The sequence below is a fragment of the Crinia signifera genome, chromosome 2, assembly GCF_055691185.1.
Source record: "Crinia signifera chromosome 2, ASM5569118v1, whole genome shotgun sequence".
Lineage (NCBI taxonomy): Eukaryota > Metazoa > Chordata > Amphibia > Anura > Myobatrachidae > Crinia > Crinia signifera.
In genome coordinates, this window is record NC_139218.1 from 315823861 (window position 1) to 315846982 (window position 23122).

Genomic DNA, 23122 nt, shown 5'->3' on the forward strand with positions numbered 1-23122 from the left:
CAGAAATATACAACTGTTTTACCTTCCTACAATCTGTCACTCACCAGGCTTTGCAACTCTTGTGCAGCACTTAGTATGGGGCAGGTCCTTTGTTACTATACACTTTTACTGTATACATAATGTCATAGTACCTACAGGCCAGTAAAGGCCTTTAAGGGGTGTACACACGGAGCGATTTTTGCTAGTGAGCGACTTCGACTAAGCGATTTGACTAGATGCAGATTTGGACTTAGCGATTTTGTCTATTTGCGATTTTTACTACTATTTACTAGAGGTCACCTAGTGACTATCTCCCTCACCAGGGAATACCAGCGATTTTTGACTAGACAGACAGCGATCTAGTCAAAATATTCTTGCCTTGCAACTTTTTATTTTATTTTGTTACTAAGCGATATTATAGGGAGATTTGTCTAACCTTGACAGTGATCTTTACTAACCTAAGCAATTTTGACTATGTAGTCAAAATCTCTTAGAAGGATCGCTCCGTGTGTTCACCCCTTTACAGTTTGAGCTGCTTTCGGCTCAAAAGCCGCCCAGTGTGTATGCGCACTGCCACAGCATCGCCGGCCCCCACTGGTATTACCAGCAGATGAGTGAGGTAGCCGCTCTCCATAGAATCCTGCTATGGAAAGTTGTCCACCCCTGCGAAAAATTGCTTGGACAGTCAAAAATCACTCAGTGTATGCACGGTGCGATTCAGCCCAGCTATTTACAGCATTATCGCCCTGCATACATGCTGGGTAAAAACCTTGTTTATGCGCCTTTAGTACTGTATATTAATAACTTTACCAGGTGGCTTATGATCAGCAGAAGATGGCAATATAAATGTGCAAGCCATAACATCCAGTCAGCATTAGAAATTGGAATGTCAGATTAATGACTAGCGTTGCTCATTGGTTTTTAGACCTCCCTAAACCTCAGTGGTATAAAGCATCAGATACTATTTTTTAAAATAAAGTTGCATAGTAATTAAACTTAAATGTATTAAATGTATTGGACAGATTAATGTGTAACATACAACCCTAGTGGTGATAGAGTAGTGTTACTTTAGATCAGGGGTGGGGAACCTTTTTTGTGCCAAGGGCCATGTGTAATGGGGAAAAATCCTTTGGGCCATATATAAAAATGCCACTTACAGATTTCCTTGCTGCAGCCGTCCCACACTCCGGCGGCTGCCACTGAATAGGACTCCGTCTCTGGCTGCTGCTGCTGATTAAGAGGCGTCTTTTGAGAACTCCCCCTTATTTTCATCATTTTGCAGTCTACAGTATGGTCTACAATACGGAATGAAATGACCGTACAAACTGGCAAATCAACTTAATCATGTGTTTGCTTTAGATTGTAAGTGCTAACTAGCAACACAAATAAAACACTTCCTTATTATCCTCTTAAAAATATATATATATATATATTTATTTTTTTATGAATGACTAAAACCATGAAGTGTTCCCCTTTTTTTGTGTGCTATGACAACCTTCTTCAGGGCATGTAGTAAAAGCAGAAGTAGTTTTAGAGTCTTCAAGTAAGAAGTGGTGTTTGGTAGCATTTTATATTCTGCTTCACATCTGGTCATTGCCTCAGTGGGTTCCTCAGAATTCTGCAACAACTGACCTTTTTCTATAATGTTACGTACTTTTATCACCATAATACATAGTTTACATTCTTGCCTGTGTGAAACTTTGGCCAGTGATACTCTCATTTTCCCATCTATGCCTACTCTAAGGTTGAAGGTTCCTGGTTGAATAAAAGAGACTGGGCACAGGCCTCCTTTACCCTCCAGTATCGGCTGCTCTTTTCAAGCTGTGAAACCTCAGAGAACACAATGGTAGAAATTGTCTTTGGAAATGCATTGCAAGTTATTAAAATATATGCTGGCCATTATGAAAGAGACGTTTATGAGAAGAAGCTGGGAAAATAATGGGCTCCCCTCATAAGCTTGTAAGAAGGGCAAGTGTTAAAGTACAGTAGAGAGAAAGATGGCACAAATGCAAGATTCCGGCTTACATGGAGCGTTTCAGTGCGTTACAGATGCAAATTTCTATGTTGCTTACGTATGTAGCTTGTCCAGTTTTGAATATTGAAAACTGGCGTTAGACTTTATAAGAATGATTGTGTTGTATTTGACCTGTAAAATAAGTTTCTGCTGAAGTATACAGAAAAGGACAATGTGGGTGGCCATAAATGGGTTGCTGATCCTGAATGTGGCTTTTTGTCTCTGGCATAGGTACACCAGTACATGACCACCTATGTGTAACATGTTTTTATTTTGATGCTATTTAACCCAAAAATACATCAATCGGTTGAACGCCTTGCCTGGTCTATTACAGTAGTAATATTGGTATCTGAAGATGGGTGTTAGACTGGAAAGTTCACTTTGGTGAATGTCTTTGTGCTTTTCAGAATATGCAATAATAATATCCAAGGTGTATTACTGTCCTTGTCGAAGTCTGCACAATTCTTACTAGAACAGCTAAAGAACTACTGTATGTTATCTGTCCCTGATGTACACCACTTTGGATAGACTGAACATATTGTGCTATGACGTTACAAAGTGAAGTACCGAAATTGCAGAAGCCTATTAAAACCACGGTCTTATGCTGTCCATACACTTGTGAGATATTGCAATGCAATCATTCGATTTCAGCCACATCTGACCAATAAATCCAATGATTGTATGCACAAAATGTGTACTATTCGGCGCGATGCGCGGGCACGCCAGTCGAATGTCTGGTCTTATGTGTTGCAACTTGCAAATAATATTTATCGAATTGCAGGAGCAATCACATGTGGTTTTTAACCACATGCGATGCTCGAATGCAATCCGCTGGTGGAGGGAACACTTTTTTTTTTTTTCAGTGGTGTGAGAATGGGGAGAGGGAGCCGGAGGGACAGTTAATGGTGGGCAGAGGGCGGCACAGTAGCACTAGCGGGGGTCAGTCAGCAGTGGTGGCAGAAGCGTTTAACACACGGGGAAGCTCTATGGCTGAACTATCTCAGCCAATCAGATGGCTGCCCAGTGTGTTAAACACTTCTGCCGCCACCGCTGACTAACCCCTGCTAGCGCTGCTACTTGCGCTACACAACGCCGCCCTCTTCCAGCACCCAATGCCATCTCAAGATGGCTTGTGACATTGGGTGCTGTAAAGGGGGGGGGGGGGGGGGGGGCACTTTAGCACCACAAGATGCAAATGGGTTTCGATGGAGATCGCACTTTGAGGTCGCATTGAAATCTGATCACACAAGTGTATGGACAGCATTAGAATTATCTTAACAGCAACGTGGGTGGTGTTGTATGTTGGTAATTGTACAGCATTTCAGTACCTGATCAGTAACTGTTTTCTGTTAGGCACAATGCTCCCACAGCCAAGACCAACACTCAGGGCAGCCGAGAGGAATGCCGGGCCCCGGTAAAATTTTGGGGGTGTGGCCTAAGTGTGTGTGGTGTGGGCACCTCCCACACTTAGGCCACACCCCCAAAATGTTTAGAGGTGGGTAAAAGAAAACTCTAAAAACTGTAATTTCAGACGCAGCACACACCTACAGCATGTGCTGTGCTGACAGCAGGCTCAGCATGACGTCTCACGCTGTCTGTGAGACACTCATGCTGAGCCTGCTGTCAGAACAGCACATGCTGTAGAAGTGTGTGCTACTGGTGATACCCGGGAGGGACGGAGGGGGAAGGGAGGGGTCGAACCAGGGCCCCTGCGGGGCCCCTTCAGCAAGCCTGGGCCCGGGTAATTAGTACCTGCTCCCCCCCTCTCTCGGCTCCCCTGCCAACACTGTCTACAGTTCTCTCAAGTCTGCCTACGGTGATTGTAACTGAATTCCGTTATTAGCTACTTTCCACAGCACAAAACGGTCACCTGACAGCCTAATAATCTCTCTATGAATTTTTGCTGTTCATGCGCCCTCATTAATTTTTTGCCTGCATGCAGTCTTAACTGTACATTTACACATAATGTTTTTATTGTGTCTTAATCCCAGATTAGCCCACTGAATTCCTCATTGTTGTCTGTGTGCTTCATTTAAGATTGAGAGTACAATTCTGATTTAACCATTAATGTCTGTCTTTTTAAAGACCAAAAGATGTGTTGCCTTTGTCAAGATTGTCTGAACGCACTTAACAGATGCGTGAATGTTTATTAAGCTTGTCACCGCTGGTTTTTGTTTCCCTTTTTACAGATCATAAACCTTTTAGATGAAATCAATAGAACTATAGCAAGAGTAATTGCTGCGTTAATAGGACTTAAGTCTGTACTTCTGTATTAATTGTTTATTACCCTGTTCTATTCATTTTATTTGCAACCCTAACGTCTTTATCCGTAGCTTGCATAGTTTTTAGAACCGATTTATACACCAAGATTGAACAGTTTAGGCCCCCATACATTAGCCCCACTTGTCCTTAGGACAAGTCGGACCCAATTCTCCTGTGAGCCGCCCTGCAGCTCCCCGGGAGGCTCACACAGTTTGGCACTTGATGGGCCATTTTTTTTTACATGTGATAAATCGCTTGTGATTTATCACATGTAACGGGGAGCTGCAGGGGGCGGGTGGTCATCTGCAAGACACCGGGGCATGCAGTGGGCGGCAAGTCCTGGCCAGGCGATGAACACAGATATCATCAGCGTCCCACTGATATGTGTTCATCGTCTCGCAGATGACTGCCCGCCCCCTGCTGCTCCCCGTTACATGTGGTAATCGCTTGCGATTTATCACATGTAAAAAAAATGCCAGTGCAGTGGCGGGCATTAGATTTTTAAAGTAGCCAATCAGAGAACGGCCAGTCATTTGACAGGTTGAGAGCTCAGCCAATGATGCCAAGATGATTAAGCCCGTCCGCCCCACTGCTCCCCGGTCAGGCATATATACCGGGAGGTCGGACGTGATCTTATGTGATGAACGACCGACCGCCCTGATCCAGTCCGATGCGCACAGGACCGCGGATCTAATCAGATGTCACACACCTGCGATTTTTTGGGCCGATTTCACCCGGTTATCAGCCCAAACTGCCAAAATCGCATAGTGTATGGGGGCCTTTAGACTGTAAATTCAGTGAGGTTTTTAGAAAAGGGCAACAAATTTTTGTTCAATTTACCTGAATTAGCTAAATAAAGCCATGTTGGAACAGTTTTACTAGTGATGGTCTCCTCCCCCTCCCCTCATTATTCAATTTATCGAAGAGTCTTTCTTTCAAGATCAGAGATAAGACATGACTGCTTTGTTCAGACCGTTTCCTTATTTAATTACTGTAGAGATGGCCAACTTGCTTGATGTAGCGCAATAACTGCAATTAGATTATTTTCAGTTTATTTAATAAAATGTTGTTTGCTTTCAGGGTACTCCTATGGGTTGGAAAAATGTGAGCCAGACATCTGAACATCACAGGTGAAGTGTTACCACATCATTTACTGGCTGATATCCGTTATGTATATGTAAGAAATGTAAATTATCATGCTGCCACAAACTGACAAAGGATTTTTGGGTAAGGGATGTGGCGCTATACTTTATCAATCATAGATTTTGATATAACTACTTAACTTATTGTATAGGCGATGCTCGGTTCCTTCCTGTTTATCTTCTCTCTATGTCGATATTCCTCTCGCAGATTTTGTGTGGAGAAAAAACAAGGAGAAATGGAGAGGTGTTAAGCGAAAGGGAGTTTCCATGAGGGTCCCTAGAAAGGAAGATGTGTCCCAGTGTTTCAATATTCCTACCTCACTTACATAAACATGTAGTGAGGGTAAGCATATCTGGGTTTCTTTAATTGACGGATAATTGATTCTCCGTGGGAGGCGTACCTCACTTACACCTGAGAGTTCTATTTCTCTTTCATACAGATACTTTTATGAAAGAGAAATAGAACTCACACGTGTAAGTGAGGTACGCCTCCACGGAGAATCAATTATCCGTCAATTAAAGAAACCCAGATATGCTTACCCTCACTACATGTTTATGTAAGTGAGGTAGGAATATTGAAACACTGGGACACATCTTCCTTTCTAGGGACCCTCATGGAAACTCCCTTTCGCTTAACACATCTCCATTTCTCCTTGTTTTTTCTCCACACAAAATCTGCGAGAGGAATATCGACATAGAGAGAAGATAAACAGGAAGGAACGGAGCATCGCCTATACAATAAGTTAAGTAGTTATATCAACAAAATCTATGATTGATAAAGTATAGCGCCACATCCCTTACCCAAGAATCCTTTGTCACAATTTGTTATCAGGGTCAAAAGGAATAGCCCTTTCAGGGTAAGGGAGGCAGCAAAATACTAGAGAGAAGCACCCAGGACTTTGTTTTATTTTTTTAGTTCATGCTGCCACAAACGTTTTGTGCTAAAATTGTGTATTTATTTTTATTGTGTGTTGGTCCACTTGGTTTTGAAATAAAGGGTTTCTTTAAAAAAAAAAAAAATATTTTAATGTTCTTCATAAAATCCTATATACCTGTCTTAAGGTGTGTACACAATAGTCTATTATTATTTTTTTTAACTCTATATGCATGATAACGACCTGTGGATCAGCCTAAGTAAATTACAGTGGCTCATTGTGGATTGGCCGTGGTGTAGTTCAGTTGAGGCCAATTTACTAAATTGTAGGAGGCAGAAGAAACAATATCCATGATAAATGCAGGGTTTTTTTGGACCCATGATTGCAATAACACGTGTATCATGGAACTTTTTATTTTCTCTAAAGAGCATTAATTGAATTACCTGGGGGCCAAAATTGGTGAATTTATTTTTTATTTTATTTTTTTACCCATGAAAATTTACCATGGTCAATTGCATTATCCCCCTTAATGTAATTTTTGTAATCCTGCAAATTAGTTACTGGTTTTGACAACTTTAATCTAGCACTTTGCCATTAATATTTTCTAACGTGTGCAAATTTGGGCTTTTAAAGAGACCTCAGAATAAAGGGCTATTGAAACATTGGTGGGTGTTTGTGGCTTTGTAAATGAGAGACCCAAAGCCTCATTTAAAAAGAACAATGTCTTGTATTGTGCAACACACACAGTGCATATGCTTTGTCTTTGGTAGTGGCTGACTGCTGTGAAGACGTAGGAGGAAACAGACAGTAAGGAGAAAATAACGCTCTATTTTTTTCTTTTCTCTCCAGAAAAATAGTCACTTTAGAAAAAGAAGATTCTGAAACATTTGGATTTGAGATTCAGGTGAGTAAGCGGCAGCTGACCATACACCTGTCCTTTTTAAAACAAAAAAAGCTTGTAATGGCTACCTGTTCTATTTAAGTAGCCATCTAATAAGAATATAAATGTTACAGGTGGTTAATAAGTAATAGTTGCCGCTTAGTCTTTACCTACATGGGGCTTGCTTTATTGTCTGTTCAGTAAACAGAAGCATCTGGCAAAGGGCTCATCCAGTACAGCCCCTGTCATGGTTGCTAGGTAGTGGTCACAATGTGTTTGCATATTGTCATGCTTTCCATATCTGTCAATGTACTGCTTTGTGGGTTTGTTTCTTGTGATTCTAAATCATAATACAGGGTGCCATCTAAGTTAGTCTATACCTGGGGTAGCCAACTCCAGTCCTCGAGGTGCAGGGTTGCATACCTGACCCTCTCCTTTAGGGAGAAAATGATCTGTTCCTGGCCTTGCCTGGTAATGTAGGATTGCTATCACCTGTGGTGAGCTAGGTAAGGAAGGTGTTGAACCACAGGTGATGGCAATCCCACATTACCAGGGAAGCCCAGGAACAGAGTATTTTCTCCCTGAAGGAGAGGGTCAGGTTAGGCAACCTAACCTGAGCTAGTGGCACCTCACCTCATGTATTCAATGCTGCCGGCGAGGATTTCTGCAGGAGGGTGGCTTGTGTTTCAGCAAGGAATGCCGAAAACAAGCCATACTCGGTTTAACCCCCTTTCCGGCCACTTGCCATATTCTATGTTCTAGTGGAATTTCCTGAATGGTGATGTTCGCCATTTGATGGCCGTACTCACCGTTTTCACCCCGCTGAAAAAACAGAGGTGGAAACTGTGATTACAGGGGGGGTCAGTTGAATACTGACCTGTGAGCTATCCGCATTGAGCACCATCATAGCTTGTCATATTGCATTGAATATACCCCATAGAGGAAGTGTTTATTTAAAGTAACTTCATCTCATGTGCCTCACCTTGCATCTTTCTACAGACATATGGACTGCACCATAAGGACAAGAATACTGTGGAAATGTTCACATTTGTCTGCCGGGTACATGAAGGCAGTCCAGCCATGTTGTGTGGCTTGAAAGTCGGTAAGTCTGCTTTTTGTCACATGTCTCTGGGCAATACTTAACTGCATGTTTCACTTTAGCATACTAAAATTAGAATGTATTTTTATCTGGGCTTTCTGCATATGATCTCTCTAGTCATTTGTAAGAAATGGGTGTATTCACTTGAAGAAAATATGACTTCCTGACACCTTCCTGTCAGTGATCTCTTGATAATGAGAACAAGCTGCAAACCAATGAATTTATTTAATGTGGAGACTAAAAGTTAGGTACACACCTAAAGATATCTGTCTGGTGGGAACAAAAATCTGGTAATGTATGGGAGCATATAACAATAAATCAAACACTGGTAAATGGACAAACGATGTTTGGATACATTTGTTAAATAAGATGGTTTTGATCAATTAATAATTTTTTTTTTTTACTATTGTGGATTTTTCAGCATTTGGGTGCAAATGGTTGATTGTCATACGCTCACACATTACCAGACTATTGTTCCCACCAGACAGATTGGACCGATCTCTTAGGCTTTTGCCTCTGCAATTACCTTCATTGGATGGTAAACGTACTAAATAAACGTACTATATAAATAAACGTACTACTACTACATGGAGTGGGGGCCTCCAGCTGAGTTACTGGTTATTTCCTAATCGGTTTCCATTCTATCTGTGTAATGTTACCACCAGTCATAGTGACTCTTTTGTGTTTTATTTCATACATATTGAGTTGTTTATAAAACCCATTCTTTGAACAATCAAATATATTATTTATGGACTTCATGATTTAAATATGAGGTTTATAGCGAGAGAAATGTTCATCTGGGAAACCGTGAGCCATGAGTAATCCACTATACGAAACATATGGCCAATATGGGGGAAAATAAATAAGACCAATCTACTGCATGGAAAAATAGTGGCGGTTTATAATCTCCAATATAGGTCCCAGCATGCATTGCTGTTAGCTAACTTTTAACAGTGGTTTTAAGCTGCCCATACACTGCCCGATACGGGAGTGCGTTGTGGGATTAAAAATAGCACAGATCACATCACATGTGCATGCGTTGTGCATGCAATGTGATGAGAACTAAGTACAAAAAGTATGTGCAAGCACATACTTTTTGTACTGTGCGATGAGGTGCCGCGGGAGCGCGCACCTCAAAGCAAGGAACGCACAGCCCGGCATCGGGCCGTGTATGGGCAGATTTATGCCTTAAATATCCAGTTGCCTGACTGATGTGAACATTTGTTCACCAGTACGAAGATTTATCAAAACTAGACTGCTTGAAATTGACTCTGCCCATTAGATGGGCAGAGGGAGATGCAAAATGGAAAGTAGAAAAAGGCATGTCATTGAGTAACTGCAAGTCAAAGAAGCACTGTGATTTTCCATAATGGCTATATAATAAGTAAACACTAGATTAGTGGTTCTAAAACTCAAGGGGCAGATGTATTAATCTTGGGGAAGTGATAGTGACAGATGAGAACGCAGCTGCCAATCAGCTCCATAAGGGCTGAGGTTTCACTTTCTATCCTCTCGTGATTTCCCAGCACCTGCTTCGCATGCAATAAATCATATGCAGTAATTTTGCAAACAATGTATCACATGGGATCCCATTTACCGCTACAACAGTGACTATCTCTGGATAAGATGCCAAGGGCCATGTATCGGGTCATATTCTTAGGTAATACCCATTTTACACCGTCACAAAACCCCAGGTTTTCCCCTTGTGGACCCAGATCAACGGCCGTGTAAAATGGGTTTACCTGTGTACCTTTACACCGGACGTCTACCAAGGTCCTGACAAAGGGGGTAGAACATGGGCAGGACATGGGTAGAGGCCAGTGGTAAATGGGGGAGGGGGGGGGGGGGGATATGGCTCCCCTGACTCACTGGCAGTTGGTCCGGCTCCCCTATTTGAATTCTGAACTGGGCTGCAGCCTCCTTTGGTGCAGCCATTGGTCATCTTCCCTGAGGGATGGGGAAACTAGCCAATGCTACAATAACTATAACGCTGGTACATGCAACCTGACATGTAGGCCACTATTATGTCCTTAAAATATGTTGGAGGCTAATAAAAGTTAGCATAGACTATTTTTACTATGTCTTCTAACTGCAATCCAGCTGCTGTGGTGTTATACATCGCAGCATTCCCTACCACTATTTTAGTATGCCGTATTGGCAAAATAGGGTCTCTCTGGGATGTTTAGCTCTACAGCATATGTCGGTGCGTTTTGCCTACCCCTACCATACGTCTTTACATGTGCAAAAAAATAAGCATCCAGACTGTTTTACTGGTCACTGATATCTGAAGAAAGGCTGTTTAGTTTTTGTGTATTTATTTGCCATTCTAGTGTGTTTTGCTAATGATTCTGTTACTTTGAGCAGCAGTTTGCTAATGTGAAACTTATGTTTGTGGGGATGTTTTTGAGTCCCTGATGCTTTTCTACATTATACAACATGTTCTGTGCAGGAAATGAGTCACATAAGCTAAAAACTTGGAAAGGAGCCTTTAATTGTGTCCACGCAGCAAAGGACTGATCGTGAACTTGTATCCCTGTTCTAATCGGAGTTGCCAAATTTCACTAACATTCAGGGAAATCTCTGAAAACTTGGGCCCCTTCCTCACATCACATGTTTCTGTGAGGAAGTGCAGAGGACAGACAGTGACAGCCACTAAGAGAAGCTAAGGATTCAGTTCAGTTCTAGATAGTAGCAGAGTATATTACTGATTTGTAAATTGGGGTTCTCTAATACCGATCATAGTTATACTACAACACAACATCTGTTCCTGTATTCTTTTAATTCTTGCATATATCTGTCTCAAACCTGATATCAGGAAATCTGTAAATGTCAAATTAATTTGCTTGTCCCTATGACTGCACAGCCGATTGTCTGGTTTAAAAGAACAAAATGTTATATACAGTAATAATCAGCCGACTGTGTATTTCCTGGGTGCCGGACAGGTTCCCAACAGTCGGGATCCCGACAGTTGTTTACCCGATGTCGGGATCCCAACTGTCAAAACGCCGACAGCCGGGTGCCGGACTGCCACCCGCTATTTTCCCTTGTGGGGGTCCATGACCCCCATAGAGGGAGAACAGAATAGGTGGCTCGCGTAGCGAGCCACCGTGCCCGCAGCGAGCCCCCAAGGGGGTTTTTTGCGCTCGCCATGCTGTCTGACTCTGGGCAGTCGGGATAATGACTGTCGGGATCCCGACTGTCGGAGTTCCATACCACACCCGTATTCCCTAGTGTTTATTTCCAGAGAAACCAAACCTATTTGTACCATTAAATGAACATCATGTGCTCTGGACTTGGTATGGAATCCCGGTGGTCAAAATATTGGCCGCCGAAATCCCGATAAAGGGGGGACTTGGATCCCACTATGGGTGGGACACCCACAGAGGGACAAACTGCCAGGATTCCAACCGCTGGGAAAGTGACTGCATCCCTGTGCTCAAGTTTTATAAGCAGTGGTGGTTTTTACCTAATGAACTTCAGCCCCTTCAGGTAAAATCCTCCAACCTGCCAGTCATCTGAGGTGTTCCCTCCCTCCGGGATGCCTCTATGGGCTGCTACGGCTGCAGCCCGTAGAAGCTGGGGGCCAGTACATATGCAGTTCCAAGGAAGCTACTACGCATGCACTGGTCCTTCAACCACTGGGTATCACCATTGCTGGGGTGACTACACAGAGCAATCCGTGCATTTATTTCTAAGCGATCTGGTAACATTGCTTAGCAATAGGGCTACAATCAACCCGTGTGTATGCCTCAGTACATACTTACACTGATTATGAAAGATTATCTTTAGGAATGCAGTCATAAGGAAAGTGTATAGCTGCCTTCAGATGTATGGGTACAAATATTTAATACTATTATAAAACCTACTATTTTAGTTGTACAGAAAGTAGCTTAGTCTTTTCTTTCCTTTTTTTTTTTCTTAGCAGTCTTCCTACAAATGATTGGTCTCTGGAGAGACATTCATTATGACTGGCAGCATGGTGATAATGTCTCACCGCTCATAGGCGTGTTCCAAAGGTGCTTTGCTCCCTGCATCATGTTCCATGTAACGCAGGCATGTCCAAACTATGGCCCTCCAGATGTTGTAGAACTAAAAGTCCCATCATGCCATTGCTATTAGGGAATGCGAAAACAATTGCAAGGCATGCTGGGATGTGTAGTTTCACACATGCTGGAGGGCCATAGTTTGGACATGCCTGACGTAACGTGTTTGCGTGATATTACAGTGTGTGGAACTAAAAATAGCCGCCTAAAGAAACAAACCAGCGTAAAGTAACAGTGGCTCAAATTAAAGCCTAAACTCTTATTTTTTTTTCAAAACCCCTTTCATTGGATTAAATCTTTAATTCTTGCTAGGTTATGGAGATTCTTTGAGTCAGCAGTCTTCTAATAAGATTAAGGTTTGTTTTTGCTAATCTTTGTGTACGGTGTATTGCTTTACAAATGGTGCGTTATTTTTTTTTTAGGTGACATAATTGCTGGTGTGAATGGCTTAAATGTGGAAGGCGTCCGGCACAAAGAAATTGTAGAGCTGATCAAGTCTTCTGGAAATAAAATGAGGTAACTGATGTTCTACGTAGCTGGAATAGATTTAGCATTGTGAAGTATAAATTTTAGTTTCCAGTGATTCGAGAGGCTTGGGGTAAGCAGATGCAAAGACGTGGCACAATGAAAATCCATATTACAGAATGTAGTTTTTTGCTTCACCTAAGACCACTGCCTGCTATCTCCCACCTTTTGTTATACATAAAAGTAATCTTGCATCCGTGTCCTTAAGGTTCCTATGAGTTATAAGCCATATTACTCCATGCTAGCCCTTTAATGTGTTAGGACTAGTTGATAACGGTTAGCATTTGAATGTGTCTTGTTCCAGATTAAACATGCTGTGAGCGTATTGCTCTGGAATCATGCTGTCATTTGTATCATTGAGCTAGTACTCTGCTGTTTTACGTGAGCTGCAGTGCAAGACGGGTCACACGTAATGCTGGGACATGCATTCTATAAAATTATGACTACTACAACTAGGTAGAACTGTACATGTGAGCTTACTCCCTAATGGTGACTGCTATGCAGTGTCATTCTTTGTTTCAATGATCCCTTCTCTATATTGACAGGCTAGAGACTGTTTATGGCTCTGCTATACGAAGAGCTGAACTGGAGGCCAGGCTGCAATATTTAAAGGTCAGTGACTGTGACCACACTTTTGAAAAGCTTTTTCTTTATTTTCACAACGGAAATTTAATCTTTAGTGTTTTCTTATCTGTACAGTAGAGCTGCATGCCCAAGAGCCTCGATCGGCTTTACCAGTAGCTTAACCAAATGTGTTAGGGTTTATTTTATTTTTATTTTTTCCTGCTATACTGAATGCATACATACCTACCTTCCCAACTACCTACCATACGTGGATCAATAAGTACCTGTGTTTGAAGACAGGTGGCGTTGCTGAGGAAAGTTGGCGTTGCTATTGTACTTCCATCTTTCAAACAACGCCATACCAAATTTCAGACTGATTCATTGGTTCTTTTTTTTTGTTTTTTTTTTCACCATGACAATGCACCAGCTCCCTCATCCATAAATGTTTTTATTCCTAGCACGCTTTTCCTAAACTACAGTAAACCTCTTATTTGATGTACTGTACCCCCTGGGTTCATTAAGTGTACCTTAACCACTCCACTTTTTATTTTATTTGTCCACTCTGTCGATTGAGCATCTTAAGCAATCTGCCACAGTTACTACAAAAGAATGAAAAATGCATAGGTTCTCTTCTCCCATTCCCAGAAGTTACATGCCATTTTGTTTGCTTGTCCTTACAGCAAACCTTGTATGAGAAATGGGAAGAATATCGCTCACTTATGGTGCAGGAACAAAGACTGCTACATGGTTAGTTAAGTCATTGTTATTTCAAAGTAATGGAACATTCTACATATCATTTGGGTCATTCAATTTGTTTCACTTGATGACCTGCTGTGGAGATGTGGTGCTTGTCCATAAGTTTAGTTCCATGTTTGTCTGCAGATATATTACATACAGTGGCCACTTGGCCTGATCTTAAGGGGAGATGCGTGGAAATGTTTCCTCCCCAAGAGAGGAGCACAAATCTAATGGCTATACACTGAAATTCCTAAGTGTATGACCACCAAGATCTGCTGATTTCAGACTGAAAAAAAAGATTACCATTGATAACGGGTTGCATGTTGGTGGCTTATCAGGGATTCTAGGCAGGTGAAGCAAAATCTCCAAAAGCAGCCCCATGTTCAGCTGAAAACCGGTAATAGTGAAAACTTGATTATGGTTAATTGGATACCCCAAATGTGTTCTGTACTTTAGCAGACATGTATATACTCCTATAATTCATATTTTGGGATGTATGACACTGTTAGCATCTGTGTGTTATGCAATGTTCTGGTGTGAGGATTTTTGGCTCTTTAGTTTGTATCTAGTCACAAATCAGATATTGGTTGGCCCTGTTTATAACCTTAAGAATCATGTATTCCCTGACTTCTAGCCTTCTGTACAGGAGAACATCTAGAACCATGGCAAAGGTTATACATTAAAATGTCTTTAGTGTTACTACTTGCAGTTGATTGATTGGGCTCATTAAATATTGGTAGTTTACGTCAATATTGAAGGTGAAGTTCAAGAGTATTTATGGTTTAAAAACATTGTGTTTGCATAGGTTCCTATCACGTCTGAGTGCTTTCTGGGATAAGAGGAACCAGACTTTGGTCATAAATAAGTTTTACTATTTGCATGTTATTTAATTTGCTTTTTGTGTATGTAATTATTTTCTACTGTGTATGTAATTTTACACACATGTTGAATGAGGAATATGGTGTTTAAATGACCATCGTGTATGTTTTTTCTAGGCATCGTCGTAAAGGACCCCAGTGTGTATGACACCTTGGAGTCTGTCAGATCATACATTTATGGGACAGTGCCTCAATGTACCAAAGAGATTCTCCCAAGCTCCATGGCTACTGGCAGTATGTGCAGCAGTGCAAGTTGTCTGAGCACCACCGAGGACAACGAGGATGCTGTTTATCAGACCTGCTACTTCAACTCAGACTCTACAGATGAACTTACCAACATTCCCAATAAAAGCATAATCAAGCCTTACAAGTCTCCACTAACTCGCAGCTCTAGTGTAAAGTGTGCAAGTCCCGCTACGAACTGGGACAAGCCAAAAGAACAGTGTAACTATGTATCGCTACCCAGAAAAAAGCACAAAAGCTTCCGGAAAAGACTTTTGAAGTATATCCCAGGACTAAACAGATCATTAGAAGAGGAAGCCAGCCCTCTTTAGCACATCTTTATATAAACCTTTAAGTTATTTATTTATTGTTTTTGCAAAAGCGTGAAAAGCTTTATATTTACGATGTTAGACATTTTTTTTCTAAACTTCATTGCGTTTGTTTTTCATTAAAATGTTTGGCATGATAATGGGTGCCAAACTCCAGGTTTTTCTATGAAAAAAATGTTTGTTCTTCTAACTTTACTTCAAAGGCTTATGGAGGAGTATCCAAGCCAGCAAGGATCTACTTCTTTGCATGGTTTTTTTGTTCTGGTTCAAAGCAATCTAGTGACATGTCATTGTATTGGAGCAGAGACACTGTAGTGACTCCATGTCTCCGTAACTGCCAGGGGAACCTGCGGTGCACATTATATAGAAAGTCTGCCTCTCCAGGCTTTATGCATGTAACACACTCACCATTGTTCACTGGTCCAGGAAATACTTGCTTGAGGATATGTGAAATGGTTAATTTCCTGCACCTATCATGCACACTCAGAACACAAGCCCCTTATTGAAAGTTGTGATACACAAACTCCACGTACGAAGACTTTGTACCTGATCGCCACATTTCTGAATTAGTACCCGGATGTGTGAGTTGAAGTCTTGGGTACATTTGGCATGCATGATTACAGTGCGGCAGTAAACCAGCGCATGGTGAGGGGGGGGTTAGAGGTTGCTCTTGGGCTGGGCACCCTGATCTGCTGTTTTGAGTTATGGGTACTAGGAACTAAGTTATCATATTTATTTTTTAAACTAACATTGAAAAGGACTTTATACTTTATCTTAACAGTTTTCACACTTCTTCCATATTGTCAAAGCTGGAAATAATTGACCACATCAGTATTTGATAGTGTATAGAACTCCAGATGTTTGTCTCCCAGCCATTCTGTGCAGACATCAGGCATAGGAAATACTGTTCGCTTTACATCCTGATGCCAAATAGGCTTCCTTTTTGACAAGTTCCCAGAATAATTATTTTTCATATAGTAAATGGATACTTATACCTAGTATGTTTTCTATAAAACAAATTAGTTTTAGGTTTAGTGTTGTCATTACAAAATGTCAGGTTTTCTTTCCCTTTAATTCCTGTAATATGGCCAGTTTTCCAAGAGAAGTAATCGCTGCTTTCTGTCCTGGAATGACCCACTGCTGCTTTTGGCTTTAGTTGTGTATGGTTCAGGCACTTCCCAGCCTGCTGCTTTCAGTGTCCAATCTGCAAAGTGCCACTAGCTTACTAGAAGTTACGTTTTTGTTCTATGCAGGAAAAACATGATGTGTGGAGTCTTGTAAGGGATTTAAATCACCTTGTTTCATAACTGACTGTGTAGTCCTGCAATGTTAATGTCAACATCACACTCCTAAATTCCAGGATGCCCGTGTTATATTGCCTGCCTGTTGCAGAGGAATGTTTGCCCTCCTCTGCTCCAGAATTGTTCCCATGTGTAGTTGCAGCTTATTACAAATCTCTTTTGACACAGTACAATATAGCAGTCAGCAGCGTGCTGGCAGGCAGAAGGAGCACATGTGCTGGACAAATGTTACTGCACATTAAGGTCCCAAAGCAGATTCTACCACAAGTACACATTCCAGCATCCCGAGCAGCTCTCCGCAGCTGTGACAAGCTACGCACAAGGCGTGATGGGGAGTGGGAGGCTGATGTGCTGTATAGTCCATAGGGACACGTACACCCTTTATCTGGGATGAACACCCACTGTGGGAAGGGTCTCCTATTGGGTGTTTCATGTGAGTTCATAAATAAACTGTAGGTAAACTCCAGATTGCTGCTACATGTGAGTGTGCTGCACTATTATAGATCAGATTGAATAATAAGACTTTCAGACCTACGATCTGGACATTTTGTAGTTCCATCCTGGGTTTTTGCTTGAGACCCCTTTCACACTACACCTTAGATACAGGAAATTCCTTATTACGCTGGCCCTGGTAATTTTATTTCTGGGTAACTATAATAGTCATCATAATACACACAAAATATAATGTTAAAGTACCCTTAGGAACAAATTATAACCTATGTTACTGCATCATCTGTGTATTGCCATCAGCTTGATTTCACTCCTAGATTGAATTCAAATCTAAAATATATATTTCACTGTCCCTCCTGTGGCTACAGTATGTGTTCAGTGCTCCCCAGCGCTGGGAACACACCTAAAGATTTATCTGGTGGGAACAAAAATCTGCTAATGCACGTGAGCAATAACAATCAATGATTTGCTCATTCTGGAAAACAGACAAATTATTGCTTGGATAAATTTTATTAAAATTAATTGAACCAATTTTTCTGAATAAGCATTGATTTTCCAGTGTTTGGGATCAAATCGTTGATTCTCATATACTCCCTTACATTACCAGATTTTTGTTCCACCAGTCAAATTGGACATATCTTTAAGTGTGTACCCAGCGTTATACATCCTTGGCTATATGCGGATTTCTGGGACCTGTCACTACAGTAGACAGAGCTGCTGCAGCCAATCAGCTGTTTGCACAGACCTGGGTCTAAAATCACCTGAGCTTTCATACTGCAGAAAAATCAGGACCACCCTGTGCAGAACTGGGAATACCCTGGCAAATTGCAGTGTCACAGACTTGACTCTTACCTCGGAACATGACTCATTCCAGGGTGGACACAATGCTCTGTTCCTGGATTTCTCTTTTAATGTATGATTGCTGTCACCTGGTTTAAACAGATAAGAAAGGGGTTTCAACACAGGTGATGGCAATCATAAATAGAGGGAAGTCCAGGAACAGAGCATTGTGCCCCTCCTGGAGAGGGACATGGGATGTAGGAACAGGTGCCAGCTTGACTTTATATTGTAAAATACACTTTAAGGTACGTTCAGGGTTTGTAAGCATGAGTTTATTGCTACAAAAAAAAATTGTCCTATAAACTCCAATAGGAGTCTTGGCCTGTAATTTGGGGGGGGTTATTAATCTGTCACCTAATAACAAGGTTGCCCCATAGATATTCTGTAGATGCTCTGGCCCATTATGACTATTTTTAGAGCTACCAACATGCTCTCTACAATATATCTACCTGTATTGGGTAACTGGGTTGGTTTTTATTCTGCTACCTGAGTATTGTATGCTGCCATAGCACTGGCTAGTTGTGAACATGGCAGTGGTAATCTTACCTAGGTTTTACGAATCTAACCCTTACTGTCCCTGCTAGGGCAGTAATGCCTCCCCATTTAGAATGCACTGATGGCAGTTTGTACTTGCCTGACATGCTACACGTATACTGTGACAATTTGTATTGGATTTGTTTTTGTTAGTTTTTATACTTCAGACCAGCCTTCAAACCACTTCCCTTCATGGTTTCATCTGTACAGACTTAATAATGTACATGTCACCCCTTGGTATTATGCAACATGGGACTTTTTTTTTAAGTATGTTTCCTAATAGTTACCCCTTAGAGTATGTCATGCAGAGGGTGTGCTGTCCTTGATTAGAACCAGCAGTTGTTGGTGTTGCTCAGTAATGAGTTCTTGCATCTCTGCTGCTAGGGTTGGTGTCAGCTCTTTAAGCCCCCCCTCCTCCGCTCTCCACTTTTTACTTACTCATGTACAGCTTCAGGCAAAGGCTGCCAAACCATTAAACATAAATCCGTATAACTAGTACTCTCCAGGGGCCTGAGACCTCTTGTTACTTGCAAATGACTAAGGCTTCCAGACCCTCTGAGAAGGCAGGAAGTTCTTTGAGTCTGACACATGGTCATCTTCAGTACTTCGTGGGTAGCATTCTGCAGGCAATTTCAGTAAATGAGGGCTAAGGCTTATTGTAAACTATTTGATATAACAATTTCTAAGTTGGTGTGTGCCTAAATGCCAGTTAGAGACCTCCCAACATGACCCTCTCCAGCAGGGACAGAATGCTCTGTTCCTAGACTTCCCTCTTAATGTATGATTGCCATCACCTGTTTCACCCAGGTTAATTGATAAGAAAGGTGCTTCAACATAGGTGATGGCAATCCTACATTAAGAGAGAAGGCCAAAAACAGCAAGGTGTCCCTCCTGGAGAGTGTCATGTTGGGTAAGCAGTTAGGACATTGTGTTTATAGAAATACATGTATTCAGTACAGTAATTCCATTAATAGAGCTGCAAATGTAATCTGCTTTCCCCTTTGCACTAATTTAATTGTTAATTATTTATCCCTGAATGTAGCGCTGAGAAATTGAATCATGGATACATTCACATGCAGTAGAATTCACCTTAATGGATATAGCGGTATAGGAAATCTTATGGTGATGTCTGCACAATGTCAGGCTGTTGGATTTTGTCTAGACGTTTTTAGGATGCGTTTAGCCACACTGTGGGGCAGATGTATTAAGCCTTAAAAAGAGATAAATGTGAGGGTGATAAATGTCCAGCCAATCAGCTCCTAGCTGTCATTTTTCAAACACAGACAGGGGCTGACCCTCATGTTTCTTTTCTTTTTTTTTTTAAGGCCTAATACATCTGACCAAGTTCCTTAAGAACTTGATGATATCAAAGCGAAAACTATACCCCTTTCAGACATACATACTACCTGGGATTTTAAACCCTGTACAATTCTGGGTTTTTAAAAATCCCAGGTCCATTGCAGGTGCGCCGGACCCGGGATGTTAGTGGACTAAAGTCCCAGGTAGAGCCATTCGGACATATGCTAGTCCTGGGATTTTTGCTTATGTCTGAAAGGGGTATAAGTGTCGCCTGTCTCCTTAACCACAATGGCCAATCTTGCTGGTCATTTCTTGTTACTGTGATGTCAGTGGGTCGCAGGTGGACACCAAATTTGATAGAGATCCAGTTGTTCATTGCTCAAGTCAACTGAGTGGAACATTCCTTGGAGTTCACAGCATGACAGCCTATGAGTAGATCTGTGACTTTTTCTCTAATGACATTTAATGGTTCCTTCTGCTTGGAAAAATGTATGGTGTGTAGAAGTGAGTTAGGATTATAATGTTGATAAAGAGAACATCTCTGTTTCTAATGCTGATGCATATAATTTTAAATGGTATTATCCAGAAACAATTTGTTCACATGTATGACTAGCCAGATTTCATACAGCTGATCATAACTAGATTTCAATCCTAGTTAGATAACCTATCGGCAATAGTCTCACGTAGCAGAAGGTGATGGTGGGGAGAAATAATGCAATAGCCAACCTGAGGGCCAGATGTACTAAGCTTGAAAAGTTCTAAAACGGAGAGTGATAAATGACCAGACAACCACCTCCCAACTGTCATGTCACAGGCTGTTTGAAAAATTAAAGTTAGGAGCTGATTGGTTGGTGGTTTATCACTCTCCATGGTTGGTGGTTTATCACTCTCCATTGTATCACCTTTCAAGGTTTAGTACATTTTGCCCTGAAGGGCATCCGTTCCAGTTAGATGCTTGGTGTTTGGAATGTGGGAGGAGGCTCAGCAACAAGCAAGTTGGCCACATTTGTCCAGCATATCACTGTATAATGGAGAAATGTATATACTTTACATTAGGAAAAATTAGCCTACTTGTAGTGCTATCGTGTATATGCAGTAAGAATAAGTTTTTTCTTTATATTAGCATTCGTGTGTTAAACACCACACTGATGCCAACAGGACTTCCATACTTTCTATATATGTGCTAATAAAAAGGCTACCTCATGCCTGTACCCCTAATTAATGGTCTATATTAATTATCCAGAGTATAGCCATGTTTACATGTACATATGAAGCTGTTCCAAAGTGCTCAGCAGTTTTAGTTCTATATTACTTTGTTATAAATGTCTGAAGTTGAGGAATTGGCCTGTATTCTAACTGTTCTAGAAGACTTTTTGCATTATTTTTCTATCCAATAAAAACCAACAAGAACTTTACTCTTGTCAGGAATATTGGCTTTAACAAGTTTGTTAAAAAAAAGGACATTTTTTGATTGTACTTTTTAACCGTGACTAATGACATTTCTATGCACACTTGGCCTTTATACTGTCTGACTTGTGATAATACACAACTGCTATTTTAATCCTTTTGTCAACACTGCGTCTTTATTCAAAGATAGCACATTGTGGCATATGTGGACTTTGAGCTTCCTTTTCAGTATCAGGACCATAAAGCCGGCCACGTATTGGTTTCGCAGTATCGTCTAGCTTCTGTCCTGTGTTATTATTCACCTAGTAACTTCCTTTTGCCCGAATATATCTCGTTAGTGCTATAAGGAAAAAAAAAAAAAAAGAGTTGATGGAAAAATTGAAAAGATATCTTGATATGCATGGAACCGTGACTGAACATGCATGTTCGATACGGCCACCTTCATTTCCCCAAATGTGTTGGGTGGTAGGAAACACTATGGTGTAATTTAAAGTTTGAATCCATTCATGTACCTATTTAAAATAAACCTTTGAGCATTGTACACTCCTATTTTGGTGTAAGTATGGTACGATATCTGAAGAACATTTGGTTGGCCTATTGATTTGTTAAGATGTTTTCCAAAAACTACACTATATATTTCTTATTTATTTTACATATATCTTCAATCTACACCATTTGAGGAAATACCCTATCGTCAGAAAAAGAAGAAACCATCAACTTTGAAGTGCAGAGAACTGTTTGCATAAAATACATTTTGAGCGCTAACTCCACTTTGCAAAAATTCTTCTTTTCTACTTTTATTGTTACACTGTAGTTTAGATCTGAGTATGGCCACACCCCTCTCACATCTAAATATCTCTGCACATTTTATATCTGCCCCACCTGCAGCGTAACACGGTTTTGCCAAGATGAATTGTTACTATTGCTGTAGCCCAGCTAAGCTCCTGAGTCTGTAAAACGAGTGCCGGATGATTGGCCAATGGAGGGAATCTTGGCGGTCAGTATTCTGATGTCAAAAACATGACTGTTCAACTGCTCGACAGTCGCGATCCTGACCAACGGGCTATTCTCCCTTGTGGGGATCCATGACCCCTAAAGAGGGCAAAAAGAACCTGTGGTGAGTGCAGCGAGCCTCCAATCCCACAATATGGGCCTTTTTTTTATTTTTTTGCGCTTCCCCCCCCTATCGGAGTACCAGCGGCAAGGATTCCAATGTTGGTATGCTAGCCATCTGGATCCCAACAGTCGGCCAGTCATACCACACCCCTGTAAAACAAGCTGTTGTGTTATCTTCCACCATGGACCTTATTTAGCTTAGTTTTGCGAATAAACAAGGAAAGGCAAACCTCCCAACATTTAAAAGGTGAGCCACCCAACTCCTGTTGCCAGGTAACGGACATGTCTTGACTCTTAACTGAAAGGGGGTTTGGCTTCCTGGAATGATGGTCTCCCGAACCAAACCTCGAGCTGGCATCTGTATGGGACTATGGCCAGCCCTCTGCGAGCTGCCGGCATGCAGTCCTTCTGCCTCTGTGAATGGATGCTGTGTGCATACACACAGCATGTATTTGCTGCTGCTCTACACGCTGTGTAAGATATTGAGACTTGGGACAGCCACAATTTTATGGAGGCCGTTGGGTGGTATGGGCAAGGTCGCTTAACAGGCCTGGTCCAAAGACTTGCAATTACATCACTATCATGAGAACACTTTACCTTACAGTGAAATTATCACATGCTAAGG

At 41.4% G+C, this 23122-nt stretch overlaps 1 protein-coding gene across 1 annotated transcript in view; it reads left to right on the forward strand.

Moving 5' to 3' along the window:
- Positions 1-21930, forward strand: part of TAMALIN (trafficking regulator and scaffold protein tamalin) — a 47164-nt gene extending 25234 nt beyond the window's left edge. The window contains exons 2-8 of the mRNA XM_083169019.1: positions 5336-5385; positions 7122-7176; positions 8152-8254; positions 12717-12810; positions 13365-13431; positions 14064-14130; positions 15117-21930. Of these exons, the coding sequence (XP_083025145.1) occupies positions 5336-5385; positions 7122-7176; positions 8152-8254; positions 12717-12810; positions 13365-13431; positions 14064-14130; positions 15117-15553 (873 nt within the window). The 3' untranslated portion in view covers positions 15554-21930. The remainder of the gene's footprint in view (positions 1-5335; positions 5386-7121; positions 7177-8151; positions 8255-12716; positions 12811-13364; positions 13432-14063; positions 14131-15116) is intronic.
- Positions 21931-23122: the final 1192 nt, after the last annotated feature.